This window comes from Apteryx rowi, unplaced genomic scaffold (assembly GCF_003343035.1).
Source record: "Apteryx rowi isolate R43461 unplaced genomic scaffold, aptRow1 scaffold_113, whole genome shotgun sequence".
NCBI lineage: Eukaryota > Metazoa > Chordata > Aves > Apterygiformes > Apterygidae > Apteryx > Apteryx rowi.
The window spans coordinates 842,068-867,296 of record NW_020447342.1 but is presented as its reverse complement, the minus strand read 5'-3'; the positions used below and the strand labels follow the sequence as shown (position 1 = coordinate 867,296).

General features: G+C 36.8%; 1 protein-coding gene across 23 annotated transcripts; it reads left to right on the top strand.

Moving 5' to 3' along the window:
• The first annotated feature begins 29 nt into the window (after positions 1-29).
• Positions 30-24,739, top strand: RNF170 (ring finger protein 170). Of its 23 annotated transcripts, none has more exons than XM_026078348.1 (10): positions 30-137; positions 315-454; positions 1,622-1,785; positions 2,091-2,191; positions 9,267-9,410; positions 14,149-14,224; positions 15,620-15,731; positions 16,815-16,888; positions 19,229-19,333; positions 21,049-24,739. In XM_026078348.1, exons 3-10 carry the CDS (start codon positions 1,666-1,668, stop codon positions 21,316-21,318), a joined length of 1,002 nt encoding a protein of 333 aa, XP_025934133.1. In that variant the 5' UTR covers positions 30-137; positions 315-454; positions 1,622-1,665; the 3' UTR covers positions 21,319-24,739. The 23 variants fall into 23 exon arrangements, with proteins under 23 accessions (XP_025934133.1, XP_025934186.1, XP_025934241.1 ...); XM_026078374.1 differs by lacking the exon at positions 30-137 and adding an exon at positions 12,564-12,610 and having other exon boundaries at positions 165-454; positions 9,267-9,348; XM_026078432.1 differs by lacking the exons at positions 30-137; positions 1,622-1,785 and adding exons at positions 2,293-2,481; positions 8,882-8,955 and having other exon boundaries at positions 167-454; positions 2,091-2,176.
• The last annotated feature ends 490 nt before the right edge of the window (positions 24,740-25,229 follow it).

Genomic DNA, 25,229 nt, shown 5'->3' with positions numbered 1-25,229 from the left:
GGTTGCGCGGGCGGCGCGGCGCGGCACGAGGGAGCCGTTAACGGCTGCGCGGGCGCTCGCGCATTCCGCGGCCTGGGCGAGCGCGGCGGGTCGCTGGCGATTACAACACACCGGAGGCGTGCAAGGCTGATGCCGCGGTTAGCGCTTTTTTTTTTTTTCTTCTTCTTTTTTCTTTTTTTTTCCTCTCCTGTCCGAAGGCCGTGGTGGCACTTGTGCGCTGACAAAAAGCGGGTTCCCCCGGGGGTGCTGGGAGTCCTGTGGAGGGGCCGTCCGCAGGCTGACTGCTCTTGCCTCGTTTCTCTCCTTGCCCCTAGTCCTGCAGCCCCGAGGCGCACGCAGGAGCCGGCCTGGTGGGCCTCTGGCAGGTAGTTGGTAGGGCCCCGGCCTCCACCGCTCTCTGACTTCAGCAGTGTGGACGGGTGAGGATGCTGCACCTCAAGAAAGTCACTTGCTAGTAAGTAGCACAGTTTGACATGTGGCAAGAGCGGCCTTTAAAAGGAGGTTTCCTTCCCCCCCACCCCCGTTGCAGAAATTTACATTAGCTTCCTCTCTGCAAAATTTTGCTATAATAAAAGTTAATCTATTAAATCACGTTAGTTGYGGATAGCTCAATTCACGTTTAGTCTTAAGAGAAAGTTATTTTTTGGCTAGAGTGGTGCTGCCTCCTTACTTCCTTGACTAGAGGAGCTTTACATCAGGCTATAAAGGGGTTGCCTGAAGGGTTCAGCAAACTCATTTTCAGTAATCAGCTGAATTTTGCCCCAGCTGAAGTTTCTAGTGAGTATGTCAGATGTAATATTAAGTTATACAGATCCCTGTTGATTAGTCACTGGGCTGGTATGTGGCATCATGGAATAGCAAGCACAGTACAGTAGTAACACAGATGAAGGTTGCATAAGCAACCAAGAAAGGAAGTGTTTCACATCATTAACTGTCATTTTGTTCCTGTTTTCTCATAATTCTTGCATTAAATGATCAACTAACATGGACAAAATCTTGGTGTTCCTTTATGCCGACCCGTTTGAATTAAAAGTGTGTCATAAGAGCTGTGAAAATTCTCAAGCTTATTCAGTAAATTATCTTCTCCCTGATGTTGTAACGTAACCAGTTATTTTCATTTTCAACTTTTGAATTCACCCTCTTGCCATTTAAGGGCAGCTGTCAATTTTGAAAAAAGTTTAAAAGCMTTAGAAGACTGTACGTGTTGTGCAATAGTAGCTCTCCATTGCAAGTTTTAATGTGTACTTTAAGCTAAATGCTTGGTACTTATGATAAACAATGCTTTCAGGGGTATATTGCAACATTTTAAGGTTTTATGCCAAATCATCTTTTATTTACCCATTTCCCACTCTGCTTTGTCCATTGTCATGACGTGTAGCTTATGCTTTGTGTTTTGTTGATGTAAACAAATGCAGTAATGTTTTTTGGTTTGCATTCTACTTTAGATGTGAGGTTATGTAAGGAAGAAATTGCATTGTGCAATAAAAATTGCTAGGCACTTTTCTGACAAAAAGTTTAAAGTAAATATGCCTTTTCTGTCTTAGTGGAAATATTATCATACATCAGTAAATAGTTCTTATAATTAAGTGATATTTCTTCCTTTCTCTTCTTGTCTGCTCAGAAAAGCAATTTATTCAAACTGAAGGCATTGGCAGGCTTTTTCTCATGTCCCTATCTGCACAGGAATTTAATTCTACCCTTTATGTCTCCAAGAACTCCATTCCTTTCTCTGTGTTTTACTCTTGTGAAACAGTGGAAGACTTTGTTAGGAACCGTTTTATACAGGTAATGTTTTGTCAAGACGAATATTCCAAATGGTAATGCTGTGCAGACCATTGTATTTGTCTTTTTGCTTCAAGCCATCAGCATAGTTTCAGGCTCATAATGGGACACTTCTTTTTGTGTTCCCAGTAGAATGGTATTGTAACTTGGTAGTATTTTCCCTCACAGAATAAGTGGGTATCTGAGGGAAAAGAAGCTTGCATCCTTTTGAAATAAAGAGTGAGTTTGCATATGCTGTATTTTTAACCTGCAAAGCATCGTTCCCCCCAACAAGGATAGAATATCTACTTCTTTCTTCCTCTCTCTAGGAAAAATGTCCCCCAGAGGCTACTGACCTCAGACCTTGCAGAAACCTGCTTCACCAGGCAAGTGCCTTGGTTGGTCAATTCTTAAGGTATATCAAACAAAGGTATTATTCCTCTACTAAAAATGCCCAGTTTTCCCTATTTTGGCTTTACAGGAAAGCTACCAAGATTGTTAGCTCTTTTTTCTTTCCTCTCTCTTTTTCAGAGAGTATATGTATATAAATGTATTCAGCATTATCCTAAAATCAAATGTGGTTTATGGTGACAGCAGAACTGAATATGGCACAGCTGAGTCTAGCTGTAATTTTGCTCTACCAACTGAGCTGATTTGTGACTCCAAAGTAGCCGCTTACTCATAATAATGCTGTATTAACAACTGCTGCATGAAATCCTGGTGAGATATTCCCTAGTTCTGTTTTAATCTTCCCACAGAATGTATCTTGTCAATTTGTGTTTTGCTTTATTTGATTTTTTTTAAAATTTTCTTTAGTAATCGTGTGCTTAGGTTTGTCTCATTCTGATTTTTACAAGTTATAGAGTTACTTAATACTGGAGGTTATTATGATTTCTTTATGCAAATGAGATTATGTTCACAAAAATGAAAGATTAATAAATCATGCTTCTTCAAAACCATGTTTTCTGAAGACACCATCTGTCAATTCTCTTATTTCTGCCTTTTTATGTATGTCTACACTGTTATTTCAAAGTTCAGTTTCAGTATGCTAACTTTAAAGTACCTAGGTAAAATGTAGCAACTCAGGGTTTAGCATGGGCTAGTAAGGTCATGCTAAAGTCTTCAACGCTGTGCACTTATTGTCATTATATATGCTTAATGCTTGCTGTTGGTATGCTTTCTAAATGTAGTATACCCATATCCTTCAACTGTGCATGAAGGAGATGAAAAATAATTCCAGGATCCAGCTCGCTGGATCAAACCCATTCTCAAAGTCCCATTCTCAACCACTGATGGTGGCCAGTACCTGCTGCTACCGTAAATTAGGAAGTAAATGGTAATTTCTGATGAAAGAGAGGTCTCAATTGTTCCTAACGTTTAAGAATTTGTCTTAGTTGTGGGGATTGCTTTCTGTTTTTCTCTTAAATGAAACCAAAACCACTAAATTCATGCTTTAGATATTTCGACACAGGCATATATGCATGTGGGGGGGGAGGGAGGGAATTTCAGAATAAATATGCTCCATTTCGGTATGTTTAAATTGCTGAAGGTTAACTTCTGTTATCTAAAACAGGTCAGTCGTATTAGAAACCTATAGATGCAAGTGAAACCAATTTATTTCAGTTCCTTATACCATAGAAGGAAATTTTGAGGAGTTAAAGCTTTCATGTGGTTTGTAGTCTTAACAAAAATGAGAATCATAGGAATAGTCTTTAAAAATGTTCAGTACTTTTCCAGTGGTTTCATTTTATTATCCTTTCTCAATAGTACTTTACTAGTCAGAAAGGAATTAGCTTATCTTGGAAAACACACAACTTAGGCAAAGTAAGGAGTATTTTTAAGGAAGGAGAATAATGTTTCTGCTAGTAAAAGACAAGAGGCAGAGGGTATTACAAGCTCTGGCTTGTACCCTGGTCTGCTGATACAGTCTTCCTTTTCTTAATTTTTTCAACCAGAGAGGTTGGTTGCCAGTACTGCACCAAGAAGAAAATACCAGGAGTTAAAATGYAGTGAAAAGCTAGTTGTTATCCAGTTCACTCCCAGCCCAGCCTTGAAAGGACACATCGTTGTCCAACCTGTCTTTAAGTTGTTGAGCAAATTGTACCATGCCCTCAAAGTCAATAAAATGTTCAAGAGTTGCTCTTAGTTACTAATTTGTCTGCAGTACTGCTTGTGTATTATTTCCTAGTGTACTGCTCAGACACCAAGAAAGCCTCTTAGAAGAGACTTTTTTCACTACACTTGCACATTACTTCAGTAGTGGGTCCTGAGACTCCAGCCTCTCTCAGAGTATATTAGCGTTTGTTACTTCTCTGATGAACCTGGAAAAGTTCAAATCCTGCAGAAAAGTATGGGGCTATTCTGACTTTGGCTAGCTGGCAACAAGTATTTAATACATCATGGCAAACACAGGATTATTTTTTGTTTCTGTATCAATCATGGCATGGGGCTGTGCTATATGAAGTATGCTGAGAGTCTTCCTAACAGTTTGCAAATCTGAAAAATGAAGAGCTAATCCATCCACACTTGTATGTGTCTCCATGCCCCTTCCAGTGTTATCTGTATGTTTTTTGAAGAATAAAAGCCATTGTTGTAATCAAGTAATTGTTCCTTATGGTTCTCCTTTTTTATGTAAACCTGTGTGCAACCATGGTGACTTTTTTATACTTAGCTGGGGTGAGGGAAAGGGTATCTATCTTTCTAAGGCCTTTAAATGCTTGTTTTCATGTATGAGCAAATTAGTTTTGATTTCTGTCATTAATCACTCTCAGAATAACGAAGGACAAGTGAGGTGATTTTGTGTTCAGATGGGTAGTCTGAAATGTTTTTTACAATGCAGACTGGATGGTTTTACAAAGCTAAATTGCATTCCTTTCTGCTTCCAAGCATTCTGGGGCCAGTTCGGTCTGTCTGTGGATATTTACATTCTGTAATCATCAGGAATCCTTGTGCAGGTCTGATCCCAGTCTAAGTACTGTCCTGCAAAGTCCAGTTGTAATTTAGTTAGGCCAAATGGAAAGGAGAATTCTTTTTTTTTTCCCCCCTCACTGAGCAGTCCCATTGTTTTGTTTCAAGCAAGTGGCTGTAGTTTAAATATGAACTGAAATTGAAAATTAAAATGTGTTTTGTTGTTGCTTTTAACGTAGGAAGAAGGCCTGATGTTTTTGTCATTTTTTTAAAAAAAAATTTGCAGTTGATACTTACTTTTTAACGTTCCAAAGTTGATTGTACAACTTTTCTAATTTTGATGGGAGCATTGCTTTGATGTGGACTGCTTTTCATTCTTTAATTGGAAAGCAAGGTGGGGTTATGCCTTCATTTAAGAAACTTGCCTCACGGTTAAATGACTAAAAAGAGGAGAAATTTCCTAAATATAAACAAAAATAACTTCTCAAAATTTAATCCATTTTTAATTATTGCTTTTTTTTCCATTAATAATCATCCTATTAATTTGGCACTTCTCTCAAAAGGCTACAATAGACAAGAATTATTTTTTTGTATAAAAAACAGAGGCAGAGTATTAAAAATTCAGACCTTCTTTATAATTATAAAGAGAAACAAAAAGGTAGCATAAATATATAGAGAAGGAAGAACAACTTTTAAGTTATGTAGTGACTGAAAAACGTAGTGTAGAAGGCTGATTTTAAAAATGATTTTATGCAGAAAAGGTTGAGGAAATACTTTGCATAGCCAACTAAATGTAATGGAGCGAGATAAAGGTTGAGGAAAAGAATTTAATACAAATSTCATCAACTAGCTATTGAATGACATCAAATTATTATTGGTTGCTATTTTAGGAGAGATTAAGTGTCTCTGGTAGAGTCTGCTTCTTAAAGCATTTTCTGACATGCAGCTTAGTGGGAAATCCTTGTTGATGCTGGTTGTGTTGGAAGGCTGAAGGTCTTCCCTACATCATTTAAGACTACGTCTCCTGTAGCCTGCTGGCTAATTGTACCAGTTGGAAGAGTACAGTTGCTAAAGCCATGCACTGGAAGGCAAGATTCCTGAGCAGCTTTTTTAGGACTGTTGGCTAGGTTGTGTGCATTCAAATCACTGAAGATGTGTTCAGGAGCTGTTCTGGTTGCATCTGAAGAAATAATGACCCACAGGTTTGCAGTTCTAAATATTTTGTTGGAAAATGTTCTAAACAGACTTGAGATAAGAAAATTCCTTCCTCTTTCAGTGGAGAATTTTCAAGTTACTGTATTTCTGTAATGTGCTCCTTCAAGCCATTGCTTCTTCACATTCTAAAACAGAGGTAAAAGTAGGTAAAGATTGTTACTGCCTCTACGGAGACTTAAATGACTTATCTGAGAAAGTTTGTACTGATTTTTGACCTGAAAAGCATTTGTTTTTAGTTCCTAGTCTACACAGCTTATGTCAGCCCTACTGTGGAATGAGCTGACTCAGAAAAAGTGCTTGAGGTAGTGAGGGGAATATACTCAGCACTCACTGTCCAGAGCCAAATAAGTTAAAATAAACAGCTTGAGCCTTAAGCACCACTAGCCCACCTTCTCTACATTCAGTAGAAGAAGCAGTCGGGAGAGAGGCTAAGAGGCAGAGATTCCACTTGCCCTCTATACATCTTGCCAGTATTGACATATTAGTAAGATACAGTGTTTTGGGGAGTGACCTTATGTGTAGCCAGAAAGACTGTGCAGGAGTTTCTGTTGAGAGAACGTTTGTGGGAAATGGGTATTGGTATCCACGGTAAGTGAATAGGTAAAGTAGATAAAAATAATTGGAGTTGTGTGCAGAGAGGAAGAGAAGGTGAGAATCTATACATTTCTTGCTTAGCTTTTGCTGCTGCTGACCTCAGCACTGCTCTTTGGTCTTTCAGGAAGAGTGTATGAGCAGAAATGAAGGCAAGCAAATACAGTGAGTGGAATTAAAAGTAAGCAGGCAAATAAGGATTGAGGGAGTTTTGTTTCAAGGAGCATGAAGAGGCAGGGAGAGAGCTCTACAGCCTTGAAAGCTGTTCAGGGAAACTTGCTTCATTTGGTGTGGTACAGACAATTCATGTGTCACTTTCAAGAGTGTACCAAGCAAGCAGTGATACAAAAAGCCTTTCAGGTGTCAGTGTGAGAAACCCTTGTCTTCCAAAGGTACTGGGCAATTAAAGCATCTGTGTGTCTCTTTGCAGTACTGTATATCTCTAAAGAAATACTTAACACTTAATTGAATGCAGGTATTATTAGCATCTAGGTCTCTTCTAACAGAGCTGATGCAACAGTGTGGAGTTACAATATCAGCTACCAGTTTCTTGCCATTTACCTTTATTTTGTACAGAGTGGTCAACCTAGAGATGACAGCATGACATTGTAGAGATTAGTGGAGTGATGATGGTCATTAGGGAGAGAAAATGTAGGAATTGAAGATACCAACACTCTTCCTGAGATATAATTGCGGAAAATGGGTGTCCCAGAATGATGTATTTGTATGAGAGAGAAGCTTTTTGAAGACTTTGTATGTGGAGACATGAAATCTATATGTTGGGGATGTTGATCTGGTGAGGCACCACAGCATGCCTAGAAGTCCAGACCCTTGGTACCGGGGAACTGATGCTTGAAAAACTTCCAGAACACTTGTAGCCTCATGGCTTTAACTATGGCAGTATACCTGTACAATTAACTACACAGAGAAATGCTATAGCTCCTTGTGTAGGATACTTTTCCTCTATGAGACCTTTCTTCAAAGTTCTGGTGCCTTTCATTCATTAGTATATATGAAATCAGTTTTGATTTTGACCTACTTCAATCATGATTCTTGATGAGTCACTGGTGTTCCATCTTTAGGGAAAAGTACTCTTTCCAAACATTAATCGACATTTTAATAGTCACTGTGACACAGTTGCTTGTGGAAAGCTGTATTTAGCAAAAATTATGACTATAATTACCGAAATAGTATTCTCAGTTCAGGTTGAGACACGTTAAGATACCTAGTTTATTGTGTCGCTTCATATAGGCTTCATTATTTCATTTTGATTTTCACAGTGGAAGCCCAAAAATATAGGAACAATGAAAGGAATCTACCATTCATTCTCAATAAGTTTTCTCTGTTCTTGTGTTACTTAATAATACTACTGACCCTTCTACTGTAATGTCAGAATATACCAGCTTCTGTTTGACTACTGATGCACAGGGTGGCTTCCACAAATGAAATGAAGCCTGGAAAAAGCTCCACAACTGGTATGAGAAAAGATCTGAACAGTAAGTGCATCTGTCTTGCGGAAAACATGGCATTTTTAAAATTAAGAACAGCAAATTGGCATGCTAAAATTGTGCTAGTGTAGTGCATTACAGGTTTGCACTAAAATYCCCATGACTTGTATTTTCTCTGTTTTGCACTTATTCAGGGTCAGATAATGTCTTCTGTACTGATGTTTACTGGATAGCAAGGTTTAAATTCAAAAATAAAGTACGAGCTGTGAAGCGGAGAGGACCACTGCTGAAAGCTTGCAGGTTTAAGGCACACAGACTGGAGCAGGAAGTAAAGTAGATGATACCAGTCTTACCTGACCTTATAAACTGATACTGATATTTTATGTCAGCCCCGTAGGACAAATACTTTAATTGTGTATGGACACAGCTTCAATATGACAGTTTTTATTATGTTTTCCTATGGTTAGTTTAATTCTCCTGGTTTAATAATATTCGCAGCTGTGGTTCATTTCACTTCCTGATTTCAATAGGAGCAACTTAGCAGTGTGTTGTAGATCATTTTATTTTGCTTATGTCTTCAGCTGTATTTTAATGAATGTTAGTGCTGGCAAGTCATTCTGATTTTTGCAGATGTGAAATGAATATAAAAGAAATTAGTCTAGTGAGAGAAGCCTGAAAATATTCTATTTCTTTCAAGCTTTTCCTATGTTTCCAGCTGAAGGATGTGAAATGCATAGAAAAGGCAGATAAAATATAAAATGCATGACATGATTCCTGTGTTTCAAGTGGACACTGATCACTCTAAAAACAGCTGAAACCCAAATATTCTTGTTTCTTTATTCACATAAGTGGTGTAAATTAGGTTTCTCAAAAGTACACTGTCTTAGCCTAACAGCAATGATGTGTTGTGTACTAGCTAACATTCTTGATAATGTAAACTCATTATACTCTTTATAAAGGGACTGCCCTTAGAATATGTCAAATCCAGCAGACTGTCCTATCCCTAAGCAAGATATCTGGTAAATATCCCCAGGTAAAGTATCTGAAAAATATATATATATATTTTTAGGTCATTTAAAACTTGCTACTGTGTAAGAGCAACAATGCTTTATAGTCCTCTGCAGCAATCTCTGTTTGGTAAAATGCAGCTGTTTCCTTTTGCTTTATCATTTTTGATCTCCAAGCAAAGACTAATCTGAACCTCAAGAATTTATTGTGTGTATGAATAGATGTGTATATAAGTTTTTTGTATCTATAAAGTGTGTGTGTGCATATATATATATATATATATACACAATTATATAAATATATATATGTGTGTATATATTTCTTTTTACATTTTAGAGCTGGGATGGCCAGTCACCAAGCAGAAGTTCAGAGTTTGAAGCTAGATAATGATTCAGTTATAGAAGGAATAAGTGACCAGGTACTGGTGGCAGTTGTGCTCAGTTTCACTTTCATTGCTGCTCTGGTATATACCCTTTTAAGGTGAGAATATGTTGATACAAATTCATCAACATACCTCAGTTTGTCAAATACTAACTTTTTCAGTAAATAGTTGCATTAGTGTACAACAGCTGTGGTTTTGTGACTTTAAGTAAATCATTGTTCAATCACTTACTTTTAACTAATTGCCTGGCAGTGTTTCATAATTTAATTCCCAGTCAGAATGAAATGATGCATTTTCCTGAAAGTGATGCCAAACTCTTCCTTATATTTAGGTGATCAAATTGAATGATGTCCATCATTCCTCAAGACTGAAAATGATTTAATTTACAGTCTGCATGGGCGGTGTCATATTTCCTTATTAAGTACAGTTTTGTCAATAGTGACTGCTTAACTAAGGTTAGATGTAATCTGCCATTGTATATCCTAGCTGCAGTCTCCTTTAAAAAAAAAAAAAAAAATTGACTGATTTGTTTCTAAATGAGTATGCTTGGAAAATAGTGGACTGTAATACACTTTGCACAAACAAAAATGTTAAATTCAGAGTTGAACAAAACTAATCTGTAGTTTCAGAGTTTTTCCTTGAGACCTAATGAATGCATTAGCCTATGCGTTTTGGGGAAAATAAGTCTATAGTTCAGATTGCCTGGCTTTATGCAAGTCTGTAGACTTCCAAGCACAGATGAGTTTTAACAACTAAGAGAATTTAATTTTAGTGAATTGTTGTCATTGTGGGTAGATTCTCATCCATGAATTCCATATGAGATGATTATGTGGGGGATATGTGGAGAGCAAACTATGAAAGAAACCAGAAGTAGGAAAGCTTAGTAGGGCTGGAAGGTAGTGCTGCTGTTCACGGGCAAGAGATGAAATGGAAAGGGAAGCTCTTTCTGCTGTAGCAAAGGAATCTTAGAGAAGTGAATACACTTCAACTTGCTTTTCTTGCCAAGGCTATTTCAGTCATTTAGATGCCTCCAAGAGTCTCTCTCTTTCCTCAGTCATCTTTTCCTCTGCTCCCTCATGCTTCCTCTAGTCCTTATATTCACATATTCAGCATTTATAACCTGGATTTGTAAGTGTATATTTAAATAGTAAACATTTTATTTTAAAATTAAAGCATGGTTACATTTAATTTTCAAATATTTTGAACTTTACAAAGGAAGACAAGTTAGAAATATGAAAAAGAGTGAGTGGAACAAGCAGTGGGCAATAGTAATGGAGATTCGCTCAGAATTGGCATCAAGGATATGATATATCAATGATGGAGAGTTACTTGGGGAGGAGAAAATGGCTCCTTACTTCCTACTTGTGTAGCGGAGTGTGCTAAGTAAAAAGATTGTGGATCCTGTTATACACCTTAATGGTTTCCTTTATGGAAAAACAAACTCAGAACACAGGGTTCTGTACTTTAGACTGTCTTGAAGCTTTTCTTATGCCTGGTATGACTCCCTTCTAAGAGACTTAGCAGCATCTTATTCAAGCTCCATTGCCTCTTCCAGTAACTCCTAAAATTGTCTGTATTCAGTAGCACTTTTTCCATACCTCCTAATCTTTGTATCGTCTCCATTAAAATCTGTAAAGTGCATTAATCCTTGTTTATTTAACTGTGAAGTGGGGACAGGGAAGAAAAGGAGGAGTTTTGTTTTTCTTCTCTGGTTATCTTTGGTAGTACAGTACTCTGTGTGTTCTTTATCCTGTGTACGTTACCTCAGTCTCTTTGCCATCCATGTTTCTCTTTGCAACATCTGAAATACTTAAGTTGGGTAAGAATAGGTGCTGGGTATGAATACAGGAAAGCAGGCTTAGGAGAATGCATAAGGTTGCAGCAACTGAATAAAAAGGACTAGAGAAGGGGAAGCAGGCAGCAAAGATCATATGTTTAAGTAGATTTTTGGGGAGAGAAGTGGAGTATGAAAAGAACTGTTAAGGGATATGGTTGCTGTACTTGTTTCTAGCAGAGAGAACTCACTGAAGCATCACATCAGGGCATGAGCTGATGGTCTCTCTACTTTTGATGAAGAAACTATTAACAGTAACTAACATATCTGCCAAGTTGCAGCTGTTTACTTCAGTCGCTGTAAGACTTTTGTTAAGCCTGTATGTCTTTGAGTAATAACTTTTGACCAAAAGCAGCCAGATTTTTGCCATCATCTCTTAAACTTGTGGGTAGGTTGTCACATTACAAATGAGACTGTGAAATCTTAATTTATCCAGCAAGTTAAAGGGAGTAGAACTGACCCTCTGCTGTGATATGTCAGAGATTCCCTGCTTGCCCCAGGTGTCTTACCTAACCCATTCTTAAGAATCTGCAGTTCTAGATCTTTTTCTCTCTTTGTTCTATTCCATCATATGTCTTTATTATAAAATCAAGTCAGTATTTTCAGCAGAGCTGAGATTTTAAATCTTGGAAAATAGCGATGGTATTGCAGTGATACACCAGTCCCCATATGTGCTGTTCCTCACTTTCACTGCATGACCTTGCACATTGAATGCAGGCAGCCTAACTGTTTTTAGTAGTGACAGTTTGGTGGTACAGGGCACCTCAAGATAGGGTTGCAGCACTAACACTCAGTAATCAGGAAATGAAAAGAAGAGAGTATGCATCTAGCTATTTCTTTCTAACTTGTGTGTGGTAATGCCTGTAATTACATAGGTCCATACTATTTCTCATTTATTTCAAAATATTTTCTTACACTAATTTCACGAGAAAAGTTATAAATGGGATATGTCTTGAGCTTTACCTGTCCCCTCTCGGACATGGTGCAGTGTTCTGTTACATAAGCAACTTAGGCATAAATAACAGATGCTGTACTTCCAAAGTTCTACAAGTAATCTTGTGTATTTAACATAGAGTATGATACCAAACTAAAAACATGTATGTGAAGTATTTGTACAAGGATCTTATGCTAATATTGTCTGAGTAACTTTACCTTGTCTACTTGACTTCTAATAACTTAAGATTCATTTTTGCTTAACATATCTTTTCACTGGATAACGCTCTAGTAGCAAATTCAAAATTAGTTGTTTATGAAGGGATCAGAATAAACTGGCTTATAATTCATACCTTCTGATTTGTGTGTGATTTGAAACCAATTTCAGTATATATCAAAGTTTTGACAAAATGAAAGTGTAAAATATGCTAACTTGTAGAGTCTAAACAGGAAAAGAATTTCATACATGTATCTCATATATCAGACAACATTCACAAAATCTGACTCAAGAAGGGCAAGAAGGGTTTTAAGGTAAGCTTCCCATCATATAACTTTCATATATGTGACCCACATTACTGTTAAATAAACTTATGTTTTATAGATAATCAGGCAATTATTAGCATGAAAATACACGTTTTGTCTGTTCCTCATTTAAGAAAGAATGAAGGGGATGCAATGTTAAAGATGACAGTAATGCAGTATTATGATTGTCCACACCACATGATGCAAAATACTGCAGAAACTTCCAGAGCTATGAGGAAATCGTATAAGTAGAACTGCAGCCAGAAAAGTCCTGAAAATTCAGCCAGGCCAGGCCACAGCTCTGACACAGAATCAGCCTCCCTAGACTCCTGGAAGGAGTTTAACCTGTTTTGGGATTTAACTTTCAATCAAAGATAGCCCACAGTACCCTGAGGTAACCTCTTTGCATTTTTGTACACTTAGCAGTTAAAAATTTGTCTCCATCACCCTTAAATAACTATCRTAAATATTTTATTGTATTTATAGAATGGAAGACTTATCCTGTCCCCTTTTCTCTCCATAACCCATCTTCTATACAGACTCCAGTTTCTTCAGTCTCTCTCTTTAATATTTTAAAAATGTGGCCAGTGGTTCTTATCATTCTCTTCTGAACTTTCTCCAGCTTCTGTACACGTTTTTATGCATTTAGCCCAAAGTGGAAAGCAGAACACAGCTGAGACCTCAACAGTCTTGAGCAGAATGTATCACCAGTAAAAGCCATATGTATAAATACAGAATACAGATTTGCATTTTTGAACCACATGATGTTGTTGATTCATATTTGGTTTAACACAATGCTTTTTAAACTTATCGATGTCATTTTTACTTCCAATCCTGTCTCCCACTGTGCTTTTGAATTTCAAAATTTAATATTCAGCTTCCTTCCTTCAGTGAGTCCCTTCCCTCTGATTCCCCTTTGTCTTGGTATTTCTAACCTGTATTTTTCTTGCCACTAGAGACTGCAGTGATTTTTTTTTTTTTTTTTTTAATGTATCTTGTCTGGTGGTAGTTACATAAAGTCAACGTTCTAAAGCTAAGAGTTTTACCTTCCCCTTCTTATGTAAATGTTATGCCTTAATCTTTCAGGTGGCAAATTAAACTGAAATAATTAAGTTACCACAGAGTTGAAAAATCTTACATAGTGAATGAAAAAAACTAAGAAATTGAAACATAAACCAGCAATGCAAAAATTAAAAATATTTCTGCATGATTAATATAAGAGCTTTCAAGTAACTTGATTTTTTTCAAGTTAATGGCTTAATTTTGTTTCAGACAAAAACTTAGTTTTAATATGACTTTTTAGGTTATGGAGTTTTTCTTTGAAAAATCCTGTTGTTGTACAGCTTAAAAAGGCCAGGGTAACTTTAGGATGTACAATGAATGTGCTGTTTCCTTATTATATGCGTACTTCCTTTAAAACCCTTTATAGCAGGAAAGAATGATTTTTTTTCCCCCCTTTGTTTAAAGTCTCATTTTGTTCAGTAAGTTATTTTCAGTGTTGAGTCTCGGGGTTCAGTTTTTCTCATTTCTTATATTTCCTTTCACAGAAATGAACATCAGAACATACAYCCAGAAAATCAAGAGCTAGTGCGAGCTCTTCGTCAGCAGCTTCAAACAGAGCAGGTGCTGTGCTAAATGTTGGAAAGATTTACCCACCTGATATGGGGTAGACTTCTCTTCTGAGGTTCTGGAAGAAACTAGAGAAACTAGCCTTGAAAATTAAGGAAGCATACTAGCTATACAGAGGCAACTTAAAATTTATCAAGTAATGAGATGACACATGCTTTTTTATGGATAAATCAAGTCATTAAAATTAAAGATTTGGCTGGTTCTTTTTTCAAACCAGTTTTCACCACAAGGTGGAGTATGCTACGTTATGTTATGTGCTTCCTGCACTACTTCTGGGAACTTAGTGGTTAAGAAGGAAATCTGGAGTACAGCTTGCTGCCACAGGGCAGGGGTCAGATGTTTAAACTGATAAACGATGTGTAGCAAAACAATGTCACAGCAGATAGGGCCAGGCAAGATGTATTTCACCCAATTCTGACATGTGGAAGAGAGGTTGGGAGAGTCTAGGCCAATTTGTTGGAAAGTGCTGAGTCCTAGCTCTAGATTGAGAGAAGCCATACTTTTTGCAGATGTATTGAGCAGACTTCTGTGATAATGAAATAATGACAGATTGAAATAATTTCTTCTTGAAATAATGACAGATTTTTGACTACAATGTGTGTTAGTGTGGAGGAAAAGCATGGCAGAGTGGGGAGAAGGAATGTTTCATGGCGGCAAGATAAATGAGGGCTCCTTTAGGAATAAGGACACAGCCATAGCAGTTGTTTTTGTGACATGGGAGGCTGAGCCCAAGCATTGCTTAGCAGTCCCAACAGATATCTACCCAGAGAGCAGCAGACATGTGTCTATCTAGATTTATTGGTTCTTTTCTATTGACAAGATGCTAGAAGGAGTCGGCAGTGATCTGAGATTGCTGTTAGCTGTTAAAATTCAAAGCAAATCATCCAACATCTCAGATTTTTACTAGGAGACACACAAACTTACATCTTTGCTTGGGCTTGGGAACACTAAATATAGCTATTGGTAAGTGATGCAGATCCATTACCTGGTTCTGGACAGAGCTACTTAGGATAATGAAGTAACAGTCTAGATCTGAGTTGTTACTAATTCTTCAGTATATCTAACCTAATGGATCCTAATTAATGTGTAGGAGCAGGGAGGTTCTTCCTTTGTGGTCCTTAATTGGATTGAAGCACATACTGTGTAAAATAGATGTAGAGAAACTAATGTGCTTATCACAGAAAGAACTTGCCTAGTGAATCAATTTTTGCATTTAAGTGTGTTTAATTTTTGAATTTAAATATATTTCTATTTCATTTCACATAATTTTGTATTTGAGTGTTTGACTTCTAGTAAATGAACACTGGGACTTGTTTATTTTTTAAGCTCAGGTAGACTTTTCATGTAAAAAATAGTCTCAAACATTTTGTGTTTCTCTTTTTGTCCCAGCAGGATGTGTCTGCTGGTGATAGACATCGTTTCTATACTGATATGTCCTGTCCAGTCTGTTTGCAGCAGGCTACATTTCCTATTGAAACAAACTGTGGACATCTCTTCTGTGGTAAGCAAAAAAAAAAAAAAAAAAAAAATCAGGAAGAACACCTGCACTAGTACTGTCACCCTAATGTAAAGCTTTGTTCAATTTTAGCTGCTTATTTTCTAGTCTGCATTAGAAATAATTTTCTGTATAACTTGCTGAGAAAGTACATTTGCTAGTAAACAGTGGTGTGTGACAGCGTGCTGCATTTTTTTGCTGTGCTATCAAGATTGAAACTGCAGTTAATTTAAAAACATTAAGGACAGAGTATTGTTTATTTCCAGCTAGTAAAAAACTGAAGAGGCTGAAAGGCACTTGGAATTACACCATTTAAAAAACTTGCATAGAAAGTATAAAAAATTACATTGTTGTTATCATTAATATGTAGTTGGTGTTTTTATTTGTTTTTCTTGGAAGTCCTGAAGAATTAAGACTAAGTGCACAATGCTTACAGTCTTGGGTTTTTTCTGAGGGCCATATATATGTATATGTATGTAAATTTATACAGGTATTTTATATAGATAGATATAGATATATATTGCTTCCTGTCCTTCAGGTTCCCAGTAGGATTCTTTCACTGAATACGTCTAGTTTTAGGTAGTATATAATTCATATAATGCCTGGTCATTTAAAAGAAAAAGTTGACAAATTTGGAAAACAGTAAAAGGACTTAGATTTTTATGTATTCCTACACCTGTTGAGACTCTGATGGTAAAGCCAGTTTATTTAGGAGTAGTTTAACAACTCTTGATTTTTGTGATTCCTGCGATTTTTCTAACTAAATTTTAAACTGGTAAAATGTTTAATTCTTTATTTCTTCAATCAGTGATTAAGAAGTTTTCTGTCTTTTTTCAGGAGACAGTCTCTTAAAATTATTGATGCAGCTGAACCACTTCAGGATTTATCTCATTAATAGCGTAGAATTTGAACACATATGTACTTCAGTGAACATTTTATTAAAATTATACCAGAAGAGATGGATTTCAGTTTAACTGCTTATATGCTGCAGTTTTGCTGTTTTGCTTAATGCTTAGCATATTATTTCTTGAAGTAACTGTTTTCACTCAGAAGTTTAAGTCTCTGTAACTGTTAACTTACCTTCATCAGGTTCCTGCATTATTGCATACTGGAGGTATGGCTCATGGCTTGGTGCCATCCGTTGTCCAATCTGCAGGCAAACGGTAATATTTCAAGTAATCATGGGCTGATGGTTTGGATACGTAGTGTGGCTTACCAAAAAAGCACTTATATGTGAACTGCAGTTGTAATAGTGAAAGAAGAAGAAATCTGAGAAGCTGAAAGGTTATGGATATGTGAGGTGTAGACTGGATATTACATTTTTTGAACTCAGTGCTTTGCCAAATGACTCAGCTAGAGTCAGCAAGACTGTTCCTGCAACTTAAATTTAAGTAAACAGCACTGATGATTTAGGCATTTTTCTAGAAAGCTATATGAAAACAGAAATCTTAAGGTCTTACTATGATTCTTTCCTACTGTCTTTCTGAGATGTATGTAACTTGCTTCTTTACCAGAACTTGTATCTGAAAGACCTAGCTGTTGTGGAAGACTGCCAGTAGGCAAAATGTTACTGGTTTCTAAGAAATACCCTCTCCTTTCCTTCTTTCCCTGCCAAAAAACCATGTTCACACCAATTTCCTATTTTCTTCCTATTTCTAGTTCATATGTATTACTAATTGGAGCTTTGTAGAGCAAGCACTAGCTTCCTTCCTACACAACATACTTACAGTGTCAGTTTGAAATACGTCCCCGCAATTCATTAGCACTTAGGTTCTCGGGGTCTCAGTCTGTGTTATAACAAAAGTGCACACCTGTATTGTAACAGTGCACAAACTAGAGAGTTATATAATTTATCAGAAGTTATTAACGTGTTTTAAGCCATTGCCTGTACATTGTATCCAAGTTTGACTCTGAATCAGCAGTAAAAGTGGGTATAAGACAGATGAAGGAAAGAAAAATAGGTATGGCTAGAAGAAGAATGAGTGGGTTACAGTGTAGCCAAGGAGGAGAGAGTCACAAAAATAAAGGTGAGGAGAATGGAAAAGCAGAAAATGACAGTGTTTTCACATCTTTCTGTAGATAGACACTCCTTTATTGTTTGGTTTTTTGATTAATAAGTAAATTGTGTTGGACTGCTTGCATGATCGTGCACTTTTAATCACTCGTCTGAGGTAGGGAAAGTGAGGTTAAATTTTGTAAATGTGGAATTGAAATATATACACATGAACAACATGAGTCACACAGAAGATTTGTGGCAGGGCTAGAACTTCAGTGTAGATCTGTTCACACTGTTATTTGCCAGGTGTGAATGCTCCATTTAAAAACTCCTACAAGAGAGTTCCTCACCTTATACTCTCAAAAAAGATGTTCAGAGTCCAGTAACTTGAAACTTTCCAGGGATATAAATGAGTTATATCAGAAAGCTTGGAAAAACTTTCTTTACAAATTTAAAATCTCCACATCTAGTCATGGAAAGTAAAGAAATGCTTTATTTTAAGCCTAATATTAGTCCAGAAGTAAATATTGCTCAACATATGACTTACAAGATAATGGTTTTATGTTTTAGAGAGAGGAGGAGACCCTTCTTCAGAAAGGTGTTTTTTGTTGTTGGTTTTTTTTTTTTCTGCCTTACTGAAAATGGGCCTGGGGATAATCAACTCTTTAAGCTCAAAGCAGTTTGTGTTTTGGGAAGGTTAGGAGATACATTTAGTGGACAGGTACTTGGGGAGCTTTTGAAGACTGTAATAAATTAAAATGCAGTACCTTTTCTGTTTCTTATGATAATCTGCATTTTCTTCCTGAACATCACTTCCAAATACAAGGCTTATGTTTTCAGAAACTCCTATGCAGACAAATAACATAGCATGTTTGTGAATGCCACTTTCCATATTTTTGTATATTTGCATGAAAATTAACTCAAAACATAGAAGAATTTGCTGTGCTTACAAAAGAGCTGAAGGTTATTATGTCTTTCTGGCAACTTCTGTTATTCTCCTTGGTCTTTGTATGAATGTCCACATAGGCAAGTGTAAGTTTTGCTGCTTGTTTGCTGACATGCAAGGTCCTCCTAAAGAGGGAGGAAGAATGGCCTCGTTGGAAGGTTTATTTGATTCTGAGTTTAAGAAACAAAACCAGACTGACTTGCTAAATTACCTTTGTTCTCATAAATCTGTATCACTTCTGAAACATAAACTATTTAGGTGTTTTGAAAATTGTCCTGTAAGCCTCCCTGAGAAGGAAAGTTCTTATGCTAGTTTGTAGCAATCTTTTTAAAAATGCATTAATATTCTTTAAAGAATTCTAAGCAATATACTTGTTAACACTTAGAAGCAGTACCCAAGTATTTTATGTTAATATTTTTCATTTTATCTTGCTACTACAAAATCAACAAAAAGTTTACTCTGTGTAGTTAACTGAAGATTACTGCTGTTTCATTTATAATTCACAGTATCTGCATTTGAAAAGCCAGTCGCACATTAACAAAATCTCCCTGCTGTGCCTAGGTAACATTGTTTTTGCCACTATTTGGTGAAGATCAGCAGGATGCAACCCAAGTATTTCAAGATGTTAATGATTACAATCGGAGATTCTCAGGACAGCCCAGATCTGTAAGTTGTGAGAGAATTTGGGTGGTGGTCAGTGATTTCAGAAAGATTATTAGTATTTTTTGTGACTTTTTTTCCTGGAATGTAAATTTTCTGTTCGTAATGTGTAGGAGCTATGCAGGTTTTCCTTAGGAAATTCATGCTCTTATAGTTAAGGCAAACTTAAAATACTGAAATAAAATTATTTCTAATTTGTCTGTATAGAACCTTGTATTTCTATTGTAATTGAATACTGCTAATAAGCCTTGAGTACCCTATTGAAGAAGAGTGCTTCAGCATGTGTTAAGCACTTCTTTGAATCATGAACTCATTAAATGGAAAGGATCGATAATTAGCCAATAAAAATACTGAATAAAATGTATGAGCTGTAAGGAAGAACATTTTCTGGACTAATCTCTTTAAATTGATCAAARGAATAGACTTGAATTGTAATTCTGTGCCTTTCCTCTTTGGATTTCAAGCTGTGTGTGCTCTTGATTTTATTGTTGTTGTTGGGGGGGGGGGGTTCTGCTAGATTATAGTACACCCTTTACTTTGCTCTGTGACTGTTGAAAACCTTTTTTGATAAATAGTGAAGGGATATAGTCAAAGTTCTATGAACTTGAGAAAATGAGCTTGTCCTTTACATGCATGTCCTGATTCACAAAATGAAATGTGTGCATGTGGTTAACATTAACTTTACTGATAGCCTGCTTGTCTGCATCTGTTTATTGGATTTGGTCATAGTAACAAACATTACCAAGAAAAATTTACAGTCCAAAGAGACAAAAAAGAAGTGAGAAATTAATTTTTTTTTATCATTTTCAAAGCACAAAACTTGTATGCTTTTGATCCAGAATAGTAACCTGTCAGAGGCCATGCATGAAGTTCTTGAGAGCCCTGAACTGGACTAGATAACCTGCTTTTGATCTGTACACAGTGTATTGCCTTAACCACATTTTAACCTTCCTTTCTAGAGAACTGTTTCAGCCTTGGCAATAACTCCCTTTAATGTTATGGCTCTGTGTAAACTAGAAAAGGAACCGTATAGAAAAAATGTCAAAGTTCACCCCACCCCAAGCCTCATATCAAAAACCTAGATATTTTCTCCTGAGCAATCCCTCAGTGAGATGACAGAACCATTTTCAAATGATGGAAAGGAGCCAGGAATGGATGCATTTAAGGGTTCTTCAGTTTACTTTGAAGCTTGACCTGTCCTTTGGAAATCTATATGAAATCTATGGAAATCTCTGTATGCTGGGGGTGGGGGGGTAGGGTCGTTTCTGAAGAATTGCAGTCTATTTCTATTTTAACTACTGTTTTTTTGAGGAATCCCTAGATGTCTTCCATTCTGATCAGTATTTCCCTCCAGTTACCCTGTTTGCTCTTTCTTAATTTCTTGGTGCTTTGTTTTCCTCTAATAGTCACTACTTTTCCTTCTTAATAGATACTAATGTTGTATTTGTGGTGACTCAAATGTACTTTTTACTGTACAAAATAGTATAGCTTGTGGCTGTTGCTTGAAAACACACATATTCTAAATCTTTAACTTTTTACCCAGAAAAACTAAATCCAAGGAGTTTTGTCTGGTGTAGAGTTCTTACTCTTGTAAACTAATGGATTCCAAAGCTGTGATATGGCAATAGAAACTTCATACTAAAAAAAAAAAAAAAAAAAGACCCATTTTGCATGGGTTTGTTGCTAAAGCAAATACTAACTTTTGGTTTCTTTCTTCATAGATTATGGAAAGAATTATGGATCTACCCACTTTATTGCGGCATGCATTCAGGGAGATGTTTTCTGTTGGGGGCCTCTTCTGGATGTTTCGTATCAGGATATTCCTCTGCTTGCTTGGAGCCTTGCTCTATCTGGCTTCACCTCTGGATTTTCTTCCTGAAGCCCTCTTTGGAATTCTGGGGTTTTTGGATGATTTCTTTGTTATTTTTCTTCTGCTAATATACATCTCTATCATGTACCGAGAAGTGGTAACACAGCGGCTGAATAGATGAAATGAATGAAAATGACCCAGATGCAGAAGCTGTTGTGGAACGTTATAAAAAGAGAACCATGACCTAAGTATGATGTAACAGGGTGCCTGYGTACAGTTTCAATATTTACAATTCCATAGCTTCTAGTTGATCATCTTATGCAAATATGAAGGGTTAATATGTGGTGATGCTTAACTGGAATCTTTAGTTTGTGTATTACATACGCTTTAGTAATGATGAAGTTAGTTTTGTAATGTAATAAACTACCTTCATCTGCTTATAACTGACAAGCAATTGTATGTAATCAAAATAGAAAACGCCTCCTCTGGTGTGTGGTTTGTGGAAAAGAAGTTCTAGTAAAGGACTTCTAACAAAAAATCTGTTTGGGTAATCTAGACCTGTTTAAAGAAATTCAGGAACTCTTCATTGTACAGTTATAAAATCACTTAGTATCTCACTGTGGTGGGCTAGAGGTTTTTAAAATAAAAATAGTTTTGTGTATCTCTGTGGAAGAAGAAACCTGAAGACTACATCACAGTTCTCACCCTGCAGTTTGCTGATGTCCACAATTCATGCTTCACAAAAACAAAGAGAACACCTCAGTGCTGCTTGAACTGCACTATGTACAGTCACATGCAATTCATACAATTTTATTTTTATATTTTGGAATATACATGTGCCATCTGATCTAGATGCAGAAACAACCAATATTATGCATGCCAGACTGGTTAATGCTCCATTTTTAAGTGGGAGCATAGGTTTTCTCTTAAGGCTTGTTTATTTGGGGAGCATGTATTTTGGAAGTGGGGTATTTCATGCTGATTTGTGTGCTGCTTTAGGTTAATGCAGTATAACTAAATTGAGAGTTTGCACCCCTGTAGTTGCATTAAAATATTTAACTGATGGAAAGAACCCTCAGATTTTAGTTAGTGATTAAAGAAAAGAAGTCAGAACTGGATATTTACAATTCAGAATTTTACCTGAATATGAGTTCTGCAACACTAATATTAAACAACTTAGGTATTGGTTTTTTTGGTTTGGGGTTGGTGTTTTTTTGGTTGATTGATTGGTTTGGGTGTGGGTGGAGGGGGGTCTGAATTAACTTGAAAGTTCTGTGATAAAGGGACCGCAAAAAATCCTGGAAATGTTTTCAAAACTACCAGGGTATTAGTTATCCTTAACGTTGACTTTTTTTTTTCTGTTTAATTTGAATATAGACTATCATCAGTACAGAAGTCATTTGAAAATATTTTCTTTATATGAAATCAATGCCACTAGAAAATTCAAGGGTATTCTTGATCTACATACTTTTAGCTATAGGAAAGATAGTGTTTGCCATTTTACTTTAACTTCCTGAGTACTTGAAAGACAGTGACTAGAAAGGGGATTCTTTGCATGTTTACATAATATGGAAGCGACTTACAGTGATAAAGGGACCTTTTGACAGATTCTGTTTCTGGCTTGCACAGAAATCTTTCCATGTGCTCCTGATACAGAGGCATGTGCAGGAAGGTGATAGAACCAGTGCCTGAGGTGCTGTTCTGTAGTTGGTGTTGGAGATTGTCCTTCAGCGTCAGTGTTTTGAAAGTGTGATTCTTCATCTGAAAACTTACTGTTGAAAATCCAAAGCCATGTTACAACTGAACTGGAAAGCTTAATTTTTCCTTGCTGCTGTATTTAATTATTAGAGATGGGCAAGAAGAGAAAAAGGAAGTGAGACAAGGGTGGGGGAAGAATAGAGGGAGAGAGAAAATGAGTTTTGTAAGCAAATTCTATTGCTTTTGGCAAACTTTAGCTGTTCTTGAGTGTCCGTCTTGAGATTTTCCTTTTGCTTTGGCATCATTAGTGATGATTTGGTGGCTACCTCAATTAAAAGTCATTATGGTATTATTGAGCGAGTGTGGGATATTCATAAACTGTTAAATATATGTACAAAGCAAGATAGTAGTATAGTATGTTCGTGAGACAGGACTGTGCAGTTTTGCCCTAAGCGTTACTTTCTTGCAAAAGATTCACCAAGTATTTTTAACTGAGTAAATTTAACACTCCTTTTTCTCCTGAAATTAAGTTTGTGGGTCTGCTTAGAGAACAGCATGAGCTATTGTTGGAGTCTGTTCATAGAATCTCTTGATCTAATACCTCCCTCATATGTTTATCCTATAATTGTGTTTATACTTTTTCCCATGCCCCTCTAAATCCTGAGTGGATATAGATGTATCTGAAGCTGTCTGACAAGCTACTTACTGATTTCTTCACTCAGCTCCCTAATTTCATATGCTACTGTCAAGAAGTTCATGCAGAAATATTCATCTAAGGAATTTCTGAAAAACAGACCCTCTTTTGGACCTGGACTCACATACAAGCCACATCTGAGTAGCTATATAAAGTGTTCCTGTATTGTTTCCTCCTTCACCCCTTCTTTTCTAAAAGCCAGCCAGAAAGGTTTCACTTGAGGCATCTGTTTAATTTAGGATATTGAGGAACATTATAATCTTTAATTCAACATATTAAGTGCTTGACGGAATTAGGACTGTCTCTCCTTTTCACCAATATATGTCTGTTGCATATGGAGACCTTTGTGGAGACCTTTCTTTTTTTTTCTTTTTTTTTTTTTTCTTTTTTTGTCAGCTGTGAACAGCTGTAATGTAAAGAGGATCTTATATCAAAAGGATGCATCTGCCCTCCGGTGTCTGGCTGCTGCTCCTTTAGACAAATCTGAACTAGCTGTAAATTAGCTCTCTTGGGTAGTGCTAATAGTATAGCTGGAGCTTGGCTTAAGATGCAGGACCCCCCAAGAAGACAGAGATAACTACACAAGTATTTAGTCTTCCTGAACTATGTGCTGCCAAGTTATCCTGATAGCAATGTTCAAGGTAAGTGTTATACGCAGAGCTGAGAGCTAGCCTCAGAACATGAAAGAAATACCTGATGCTGTGCATGCAGCACTGCAGACGTGGCTGGATGGATGGCATGTCTCATGGAATGGGGTAGCCATGTCCTTAAGGCAAAAAATAAATAAATAAAAAGGAAGAGTCTAGCAGCAGAGAAGAGATACAGGGAAAAATACTGTTCTTAAAAGGTTCTCATGGCTTTGGCAAAAACTGTGTCAAATGTTTGATTTTTTTCTAACAGTATTAACAAAGGGGAGAACTAAAGTTTTACTTCGTAGCTCTTGTAGAATAACTTGTAGCATCTTAAGGCCTCATAATGACCCTTATCACAAGCGCCATATAGAACAATCTGTTTCTGTGTTGTTTTGTGACCCACACCATTGATGTCTGAGAGGATGAGGCAGACTGGTGTAATTTGGGGATACAATTTTCCATGGGTTTCATAGAACTGTTCATAGCTGTGACATGCTTGTTACATTCGATTTTTAAGACAAAAGGGTTTAAACCTGCCTGTTGTTACTTGTAATTATAATAAATTCCTAATAAGCCAAGTGACTCTCTTGATTTATTTTGTTGACTTTCTGGATGGGAATTTGTTTTGCTCTGCCCTTCCCTTTGTTCCTCCCCTTAAGTTGGTGGTAGCTCTTCTGCAAGCAATCTCTACTGCTTCTCATCTTAGCGCCTCTAGACAGGATGGCCAGAGATAACTCAGTGCTTCTATTGTTTACTATTGCTATTATCAGGATAATAAAATTTCCGGGGTCTTAGTCCCAAAAGGACAGTAAACACCTTTCCTTGAACAGCCCAACCAGTGCCTTCAGATCCATGGGTACTAAACTTTCAGGATGATAAGTCAGCACAGATGATTAATTAGCATATTCACACATCAATTTGCCAAGCAAAGAAAAGCAGAAAGGAGGTGAATGAGGATCCAGTTAATGAGGTAGATTGGAGCAAAGAGCAAATAGTCTCTGTTGGGATAAATAAGGATGAAGGGTGTGGTGGGGTAAAGAAGAGCTGAACGTGACTGGCCTGTGCTGC